At 40.3% G+C, this 10,864-nt stretch overlaps 1 protein-coding gene across 1 annotated transcript; it reads left to right on the top strand.

Moving 5' to 3' along the window:
- Positions 1-2,385: 2,385 nt before the first annotated feature.
- On the top strand, positions 2,386-3,463 carry LOC140200733 (uncharacterized protein C11orf87 homolog). The gene has a single exon (XM_072264317.1). The coding sequence runs from the start codon at positions 2,435-2,437 to the stop codon at positions 2,927-2,929; it is 495 nt and encodes a 164-aa protein (XP_072120418.1). The 5' UTR covers positions 2,386-2,434; the 3' UTR covers positions 2,930-3,463.
- The last annotated feature ends 7,401 nt before the right edge of the window (positions 3,464-10,864 follow it).

Here is a 10,864-nt window from a genome sequence, read left to right as displayed (position 1 = left end):
TCAACCAAATCACTCTGGTAGTAACAAGAATAAAAAAAAAACTCCCAGTGAAGATGTAACTCCAGTGAATTTTAAGTTGAAGAAATCCTATCCAGATGAAGTTGTCTCGAGCAATTCATTAGGCATAGAAAGATATACCACTTTGTTCATCAATGTTAAAAACACTTTAAGATGTACTCTTAGATTTTATTTCACTAATAGCAATATTCATTTATATTGGTCATAATTGATAATATAACTTTATTCATTTTTCGACTAGATATTTTTAATCTACTCTTTCACACGTTTGGGAGCTGCAGCAAACGTTTTGGATCAGATCCAATCCTTAGCTGCATGCTTCCATAACTTTGAGCTTCTCCAAGAGAGCAGAGAGATTAGTCTGAAAGCACAATGAAATTTAATGAAAATAGTGTAACTGGGATTTATCTGATTCTTGCCGTTAAATGAAGACACAGCACCCAGAGATTTTTCACAATGAAAAAGTAACCTGTATTCAGAGCATCTGATTAATATGCACGTCCTCACCAGACACGCACATTACCAGTTTTCAATCTCACTGGAATACCCCTAGAAAGAAAGCACAGCTGCAACACTCCGAACGTAGGAGCAGATAAAATCATGCGCCTTAGTTTCAAAAGAGGCTGTAATGTTAATTCTCCGTTTCAATCACCTTCAAAAGCATTACTGCATCCTAATTGATGTTGGATATTCCATATATGATTAAAATCAAGCAGCATTCCTGTATTGCAAAGCTATGCAATTTTAAAATCATACATGCGTATGAAACACTGAGCTCTTCAACAATTAAAACTAATTATATCCCTTTTTAGGCAAACAACAGAGACGCAATTCTTATTGGCTTCGATCAATTTGGTCTTACTGAGAGCAGTTGGGACGCCTTGCCGGGGCAAGTGAAACGAATTGCATGATGTTATTGGTAGATTCGACAAAGGGCGCCGATGTAGATGTACCTCTAGAAATGGGATGGGATCAATAAAAATTTAAATGTTACCCTTGTCTACCGTAGTTAAGAACAATATGGGAGCTGTTCCTCGAGAGTAAGCGTTTGTTATTTGTCAGCATATTTTCTGTTTATATTCACCCACCCCTCCAGTCCCAGTGCTTAATAAGGTATTGAAATTTGAACAAAAGAATCCCGCAAAAGGCAACGAATATCCAAAATGAATTGGAATTACCAAGTAACTGGATGAGCTCAGTGATATTTTTGGTTGTCGAAGAAAATACGTACTTCCGGTTATTGGGGCTGTGCAGTTCACATTGTTTCACCGATCTGTCTTATTATTATTTCGTTACTTCAGCTCTCAGCTTCCGGAACAGCAGGACTCGCCACCCAGCCAAGGTAAGAGAAACATCTGGAGCTGTTTCATTTTAAACTACAAGGATCAATTGAACTCACTTTGAGTAGATCTTGGTCTTTGTGTTATTTACTCTTTGAGAAACCCTTTCTCTAAGATATCTTTATAAATCTATAGTTTTATTTTTGATGTTTGCATGTCCCACTGCTCCGCAAAATTGCATTGACTGGCAATTTTAATCCGCCTCCTTTGTTCGTGCTGCCACCGACTTTTGCCTTCCAATAACCAGTCAGTCAGTCTTTACTTTGCCATACCAAGACCCGCAACTGGTCCTCCTGTGAAAACCGATTTTATTTTTGCGAAAGCTTTGTCTTTGTTACAATTGCACGTTCCGACTTTTGAAACCGCCGAGATAAAAGTGATGAAGTAGTTGCAGTCTGGCCATGTAACAGATTTGGAAATCAAGATTGCTGATTGAATTACAAACGATAGTCACTCCTCAGTATTAAGATTGTGGAAGTAGCTTCGAAATGTGCACCTTAACATTGTTAGCCTTTGCTGGGAATAGTGTTTAACATTATTTTGACAATTATCGGCAAATGTTTGAAAACATAACTGCACCTGCGAAGCTGAGTAGCGTAAATCAAAGAAGACAGGCAAGGCTTCAGTGACTGGTAATGGAATAGGGTTGTTCGGTCTATGTGAAAGATTTTCTTGTCGCTAGCCTTTTTTTGTTACCCCAAGCGATCGCTTCACTGCACAACGTTATGGATTCATTAGACGGACGCACAGAGACGCATTACACCACCATTGGTGAACCAGGTTCTCTGTTCCCATTTATTTTGCATGGCGATGCCAAACGTTGAGTGACGACCTTATTCTCAACTTATTTTCGTATGCAGCTTAATTGTGTTTTCAACAAACAGATTGTTTGACGGCGACCTTATGTTTCATTTAGATATCCTATTTGCTGTTTCCGGATCTTAAACTTGAACATTGGAATTCTGTTTCCCTCCTACAGGCACGGCGGTTTACTCGGCGCGACTGGTATTGTAACGCCGACCGAGGAAGCTCGACAGACCAGCAGCGTTGAGAACGGCTACTTTACTGGCCAACAAATGAGTGCCAGGATACACAAGGATTTGTCGCTTTCTTTGTCCTCTTGTACTGGAAACAGGAACTTTTCTCCGAGCAATGGTACCTGTGTGACCGAGGTGGGAAAGTTAATCCACTCCTTCTCGGCGACTGTGGTTCTTATCGTGTTGGTGATGCTGATATTCGGCGTAATTGCCGTATCTCTGTTCACCTTCCACTTTCACAAAAGCAAAATGAAGAAGCGGAAAATGCAGAGGGCTCAGGAGGAGTACGAGCGCGACCACTGCAGCCCCGAGGCGGAGAAGGGCACCTCGCCAAAGAGTGTGGCGGTGAGCCCGGGCCCTAATACGGCGGCGGCGGCGGCGGCGGCAGCGGCAGCAGTCTGTCTGCCTCCCGACATCCACAGTAAACGACAGAGTCTCGACTCTCGGACCGGCCCGGAGAGAGGAGAATCGGATTCAGCCCTCCACTGTACAGACGCTGCAAGGAATCCAGTGTTCCATTCCATGCTTTTGTAATGAACTATCGCCTGACTGCCGAGAAAACTGTTGTGTAAAATACTTGAAGATAGCATAGTTTCAAAAAAATTAGAGGGGAGGGGGTGGCGACGGCCACAGCGCATGGCAAATCACATTAAACCCGATTTCCTATTTCTGGAAATCATATATTTGTGTTTATAAAGGAGACGCACCTATAGCAGAAATGTATGTCAGTTAACTCCAGATTTCCACTTTCGTAATTTTTCGTCTATATATAAAGTCCGAGATACCCGCCAAACGGTGCGGTGCATGCAACGATGGAGACCAACAGGAACATTACACCAACACTCGCTCTGGGGACTTTACACACGCAGGAGAGCCGCGGACTCCATAGCAACCGGATTGAGGCGTTGTCCATTGACTATATTTGTATAAATAAAGGCAACCATCAAACTTTACAATTGCTTTATTCAGATTCCCAAATATTACGATGTTTGATGCTTTTTGTAAGTTTTGACTTTGAATTCAGTGAAGACTGGTGATCTCAGCACAGACCAAAGGAACACTTCAGATAGTCATAAGATCTAACCCTGTAAAACCTAGATCTTTGGACTCAAACTAAAAAATTAGAATTACTAATCTCGATTTGTTTTCAATTTTGCTTATTTTATGTGTGACTATTCACTCTTTGAACATTTTGATATATTTATGTTTAATATCTGTTCAACTTTAACTGATAAAGCCTGCTTATCTTCTTTTTGTTTAACACGAGGGAATTGAATACGCATTTCTAACAATAACCAATTACATGATTTTTACTGTGATGTATACAGTGGAAGAGGTACAATTAAAATCTATCCGGACATGTGGCCTTTATCAATAACATGTTTTATAAAAGGCTAACTCAAAAGTTTTAGCTGCGTCCCTGAGGTACTCTTGGTGAGGCATATGACCATTGCAGTAAACCATCGTATGCTGTCCAAACCTTTGGAAATCTTTTCCTGAAATATTATTGTGATATATTCTTCATGAAAAGTTACAGATCGTGAAACGTGAGTTGAATAAGAAAGCAATAAAACGTGGTACAGTACTCTTGCGGTGTACGTGCAGTTTAAATGTGCAGGATTTCAAATATAGCATTTCGAGTTATCCGGAAAATGTAAGAACCCAAGATTCCTGACTGTATTTTGGAAAATTCCACCATTTAACGCCTTTGTTACAAAGTGTTGCAATCGATTTAGAAATGACGACAGTATTTCAGTCATTTTAAAATGATGGGGTCTTGGTCGCCAAGCATGTGCAAAAACATATAAATAATATGCAGACTTGGTTAAACATAATACGATAGACAACGACCAAAGGGATTTTTTTGTACACATCACTGCCACTGCCACCTTGTATGTTTCAAGAGGATCGCGCTTCTAAATGGAAGATGAAACGGCATACCCTTTCTAATATGGAGCTGTCCTCGGCTTCTGGTGCTGAAAATCAAATCCTTGAGAGACGGTCATCTGACAGATCATAAACCAACATTTACCGAGCAGTAATCTAATAGTTTTGCTGCTTCAGCCTTTCATTTGCTACAGCACAACTGGTAGTGTTATTCCTTTCGTAACGGTTAACCAACCTAGAGAAGTTTGCCACTATTAGTTGCCATTTGGTTTACATTTTTGCACAGACTCAGATCCATTAAGATTGACCATTTGGATTAATTTTGTTGTCTTTCTAAGGAATTATTATTACCGCAATTATCTCAGTTCAGTTTATTATAAAAGTGTTCAATTGTCTGTTTGAGAGATGAATATTATATTTGACTATCGCCAAGCTAGCTTCCTATCTGAAAAAAACGTAATATTCAAATTTTGATTAGCTGTCTTTTGGATTATTTTCCAGTTTTGGGCTGAGTAATTTCCCAACGGCATTTATTGACGGACGAGGATAAAAATGTGAACCCCCAGGGAAATGTAACCTCCGCTACCAGAAACTGTTGTTGCTCTGGTTTTAAGTATCCTGGATACCGATTATCCACAAATGTAAATATTTGTTGATATTTACTCATTAAATGGATGTTTTTATTGACGCTGGAGTAAGCATATGGTACCAAGAGTAACACTATAATTGACAGTGATGATATTGGTTTATGTGATTTCGCAGAATTAGCATAAATATTAATACTTAGTAGCTTTCAATAGTATGTCAATCTTACCAAAAACCCAGTATAAAAGATAAATTATCCATTATCAAAGGGGAAGATTTTATTAATTTATTAATTTATTCCTTGCTGGTGATTTTACTTTAACAATGAGGTTGTTATGTTTGAAATTAATAAGTAAATACTATTGAAACAGGAGAAATGAGCATCTTTCATTTGTTGCTCCACGTTGTCTGTTTGTTGTGAAGGCCGTGTGTTCTATCAGTGACTCTCAAAACAGAGCCACATAAATGTAACTAAACCGTAGACGTTCTTCTTGGAAGAGCCCAGTACTTCGTTTGTCGGGGGGACTGAGGAACTTCTGAAAAGGTAGCATTTATTCCAATCATATCAACATGATGATTGGTTTCAAACCCAATGGAGTACAGGTACGAATATACAGCTTTAAAAATATATCTACATTTGAAGGAACATTGTCATTATCAAATAGCTTGTGATATCTTATGTGAGAAACTTACTCTACTGCTGGAAGTCCACTTAGTGATGATTTTAAGGCCCTTTGTTGAAGATTTTCTTGATAACCATATCTTTGATTTAAGTATGGCAATGCCGAACGTTGCTCATCATGATAATGTTCTGGCCTTTAAAAATAACTTAATTTCACAGGTCATTTGTTAATTCCACTGTGAATTTATACTGAGCTAGCGTCCGAATCTTTTAATTTTCTAGTACCAAAGAGGACGAACACGTTATTCTTCCTCGGCACTTTAACCAATCTATATACTTTCTCCTACCTTCTAACCTGTTCTTCCATTTCCCCATATTTGTTCACCTGCTTATAAGACATCTATTGTCACCACTATTTCCTTGTCCTAACAAAGCAACTGGTATTAAGATCTATTTGCTCACGACAGTATGAATATAGATTTGACATTAACAGACATTTGGAATGATAAAAGTTTTCATAAATACCAATCAGCATTATTGGTCATGTAATATTGCCTCGACTCGCCGGGTGTACGTGTATTAGCTCCTGGGATAGAAGAAAACTATTCATCAGAATGCGTTACTTCCAGGATTAGCTTGCGGGACCCCAGCCCTCTAACTGGCGTATTCATCGAAGTCATGGCAACATAATCACTGTGTCTCATTCTGAAACAGTTGGATACGATGACCAGTAAAGGATGCGGGGCTAAAGGTTCACCTTAAAGTGTTGGAAAAGGCGAAAGATATGCTGGTGCTAAAAGAAGAAAGGAGAACGGCAATTGTATTGGCGTGCTTGCCTCCAGTCAAGTTGTTGAACCTCGTAAAGCACTGCTTTATAGTTGTGGAGATAGGGTGACGAGCAGTCTAACTAACATGTCGCTTACTAAGAACCCAGACATATTTTCTCTGACCTGTAACATAAGCGCCACACAGTATTTATCTCCTTTCAAATCTCCAACACCCTAAAATACAGCTTCGTTGAACCCTGCGCTTTTTTGTTTGTATGCCGTTCCATCCCCACCTAATGTTGACCTACTCATAGAGACTCAAAAGTCATACATGTGGACTCCTTTCTAGCTGTCGTATAAGCCCAACCATGTAGCTACTTGCCGAATGACTTGCTGCAATTGAGTCTATACTTGACATCTAAAGACCAAACTGTAAAGAGATCCACCAAAATGTTACCCTCATCTCACACCGAACTTATTTAAACTATTCAGTGGTTGTTCGGTGGTATAACGTGACTTCATAAGTGGGCCACAGATGGACTGAGCACTTTACAGAAAGTCCGTCCCAGGAGCAGCATTGCCAAGAATTTCCATGGGGCTCTGCTGCCTTGATAGTCAGCTGTGTACACCGCCGACCACTGGGCCAGCCTTCAAAATGATAATAAAAGTACGGGCGAAGGAACGTACAATAATACACAACGGTGAACCCGACTTACTGTTTTCGGATTTGTGAATTTAAATCCACAAAGAATCTCCAGTAGTATCATTTATGAAATTGTATTTAACTTTTTTAATAAACCAGTTTCCCGGAGTCTCGCGGCTTCGTTTCAACTTTTTCGGGCAGCTCCAACTTTCCGATTCGCTGGGGGAAAACATGGGTTAAAGCATCCTGGCCGGGGGCGGGGGAGGGGGGACGGCGACGGGAGGACTTGATTTTTGCCTGTACGCTTGCCTTCCTAGTCTCACGTTCGCCTTACAGCTACTATCTTTCCCTTTACTATAATGACGTGTGCTGCCATTTATTATTCAGCTCGCCACTTCTTGGCTGACACGTTGAATGCGAAGTCGCAGGTGTGGCAACTTTCCTCTCAGTACTGTTCAGATGCCGACGAGCATGGTTGGACATCTTTTCTGTGCTGTATGCTTACTTCAAAACTTTAAACATCTCTGACTTACTGACTGACTGACTTCGTTTTTCTAGGAGCCAACGGACTCCCTACTCGAACTTTACACCATTCTCCCCTACGTTCTCCTCTCTCTTCACCCAGGTGTTTGGCGGTATGAGTGGCCCTGGTGAATAACTGCTCTATAAGGAAGAGTCTAATGGGTTCCTACTTATTTCAAAATTGTGTCGGATCCTTGCTTTCTTCCTAGCTAGCGAGCAATCCACTCGGGGGAAGTGTTTTATCGGATAACCCGATATTCACCGCGTTACCTCTGTGTAGTCTGGCAATTGATCCGATATTGAAACCTTGAACCCGACGGAAGCTGTTAATGTGCTCAGAAATCGCTATTGCTATATTCAGACAACGTTCTAAAGTTACCCAGAACCTGTGTTTCAATGCTTGGAGTATTATCTGGTTATCAAAGCAGATGCAGTTTATGTTTAATGTTCTAAAACCATCTGGGTTTTCACACGTTCAAGAGGAATAATAATTGTGGAATGATAATTTAGTTAATTCGCTACCATGTATCATCACAAGTACCAATGCAATAATTTTTATTACAGAATTATATTATTTCGGGTCAATTGTCGTCGGGGGATAGTATTTAATTGGAGACATCGTATTAAGCCTTCAGACGGGTTTCTCAGATTCTCCCCTTTTCTCTGTTCAACGTTCCTTGCCTCGGCTGTCCAAAACACCACCGACATGGATTCCGATTGCATACTTTCAATCATAGCAACAGCTACCGTAATGACTGTAACCTCTCGGCGTACTTTTCCAGCGACACTAACCAGTGAAATACATTTTGATGTGGAGCTACTAAAGAAATAGAAAATATGTTGCAGCCTTTTCAAATGTCTTTTAACTGTTTGCAAATTGTCCGGTTGCTTTAGGGATATTGATTGAGAGAAAAATATTGGACAAGACACTGGGAGAGATCCTCTACATCCACCTGGGAGAGTGTGCAGGGCCTCGGCTTAACTTTTCAGTTGTGAAGCAGCACGTCCCACATTGCGGCAATCCCTCGTCGGCACTCCCGATTGTCGGTGTAATTTTTTTCATCTCAAGCCTCTGGACTTGAGTTGAAAATGAGCCCGGAACTTTCTGACGCAGACATCAGATAACTAGACAGAGATCTGTGACCTTCTTGTTTCCATTCTTTCTATAACTCATGAAAATAGATTGAAAAGTAATTTGGATTATGAAGACATTCAGTCCTCGTTTATTGTCATTTGGAAATGCATGCATTAAAAATGATACAATGTTCCTCCAGTATATCACAGAAATTTGAATTATTTACCCAAAAATGTGTTGAGCCTAATATTTGAAACTGCTTTTCATCATACATGGATAAATTGTAGGTGTTCTTACAAATGCTTCCTTTTTGTCATATTATAGTATTTATAAATTAATTTAGTTCAAACCTTTGACCATTAATGCAACGAACTACACATTATCACCAAAGGCAAACTAAGCTATAGCAAGAGTTCATTGTCTGGTAAAACTTTTCTTTGACCTCTTTGACCTTGGTTTTACTCTGTCCATGAGTGTATGTATGCCTCTTTGCTAACACAAACTAATTCTTGTCTTTTGATATAGAGACAAGCTATCCCAACTCCTTTAAGACGATCAGGACATACTTGCTCTCAATCAAAGGATGTGCTTTACAGCTCCAGTCAAAGACTCCTGAGTCAACTGCTATTCACTGAGAAGGCAGGGGAAACGGTTTGAAAGGGATAATAAATCAGCCATGATGGAATGGTGGAGCAGACACCATAGGCAGAATGGCCCAGTTCTGCTTCTATGTCTAATGGTCTTATGGACTCCAAGTGTGACCAACAAAACTTACAACCTCTGTGTGAAGAGGTAGGGGCTGAAACAAAATCTGCCCATAATTTCTTACCAGAATTTAAAACCTAATTTTATTATCTCAGGTGAACTCTTTTCTACCCTAAACTCCCGCAAGTCCCACAGTGACCTGGCCTTCCTGGTCAAAATCAGGTTTTCTGTCCCCCAGCTCCAGGAGCAGTGCATCTCTAGTTGGCGTAGAATTTCAGAAAACATTCAGGAAAGTTTTGTGCTGGAGGTTTGATAGAAGAATCAATCGTGTGATCAAATAAATAAAGCAGATTGGATAATGAAACGTTGATGGATAAATCAATATTGCTGGGGCTACCAAGAGCAGTAATATTCCTAAATACATGGTAGGATCTTGTTAACAGTGCCAGAAATTACAAAGACTGATCCCCTGAATGTCGAGCCTGGTGGGATGGAGGGCTCTGTCATAGCTGCCAAGTTTCTGAGTATTATTCGGCCTTGCCTCCTTTCTTCCCCTCAGATGCTGCTCAGAACCCTGGTTTGAGGAGCAATCACAGTTAAGGAAGAAGGAAGACTTCTGAGAACCCTGGGACGGGAAGTCTCATCATCAAGATATATAGTGGTATGCAAAGGTTTAGGCACACCTGGTCAAAATTTCTGTTACTGTGAATCATTAAGTGAGTAGAACATGAAATGATCTCCAAAAGTTATAAAGTTAAGATGAAACATTCTTTTCAACATTTTAAGCAAGATTAGTGTATTTTTTTTTGTTTTGTACAATTTTAGAGTGGAAGAAAAAGGAAAGGTGCACCATACAAAAGTTTGGGCACCCCAAGAGATTTGAGCTCTCAGATAACTTTTACCAAGGTCTCAGACCTTAATTAGCTTGTTAGGGCTATGGCTTGTTCAGAGTCATCATTAGGAAAGGCCAGGTGATGCAAATTTCAAAAAGATTTATAAATACCCTGACTCCTCAAACCTTATCCCAACAATCAGCAGCCATGGGCTCCTCTAAGCAGCTGCCTAGTACTCTGAAAATTGAAATAAATGATGCCAACAAAGCAGGAGAAGGCTATAAAAAGATAGCAAAACGTTTTCAGGTAGCTGTTTCCTCAGTTTGTAATATAATTAAGAAATGGCAGTTAACAGGAACAGTGGAGGTCAAGTTGAGGGCTGGAAGACCAAGAAAACTTTCCGAGAGAACTGCTCGTAGGATTGCTAGAAAGGCAAATCAAAACCCCAGTTTGACTGCAAAAGACCTTCAGAAAGATTTAGCAGACTCTGGAGTGGTGGTGCACTGTTCTACTGTGCAGCAACACCGGCACAAATATGACCTTCATGGAAGAGTCATCGGAAGAAAACCTTTCCTGCGTCCTCACCACAAAATTCAGCATCAGAAGTTTGCAAAGGAACATCTAAACAAGCCTGATGCATTTTGGAAACAAGTCCTGTGGACTGATGAAGTTCAAGTAGAACTTTTTGGCCGCAAAGGTATGTTTGGAGAAAAAAGGGTGCAGAATTTCATGAAAAGAACCCCTTTCCAACTGTTAAGCACGGGGGTGGATTGATCATGCTTTGGGCTTGTGTTGCAGCCAGTGGCACAGGGAACATTTCACTGGTAGAG

This window comes from Mobula birostris, chromosome 7 (genome assembly GCF_030028105.1).
Source record: "Mobula birostris isolate sMobBir1 chromosome 7, sMobBir1.hap1, whole genome shotgun sequence".
Classification (NCBI taxonomy): Eukaryota; Metazoa; Chordata; class Chondrichthyes; order Myliobatiformes; family Myliobatidae; genus Mobula; species Mobula birostris.
The sequence above is the reverse complement of the archived record's forward strand: the minus strand, read 5'-3'. Positions and strand labels throughout refer to the sequence as shown.

What these genes read in the sequence shown, in the direction of transcription:
- LOC140200733 (XM_072264317.1), top strand. Translation starts at nt 2,435, where the DNA reads ATGAGTGCCAGGATACACAAGGATTTGTCGCTTTCTTTGTCCTCTTGT.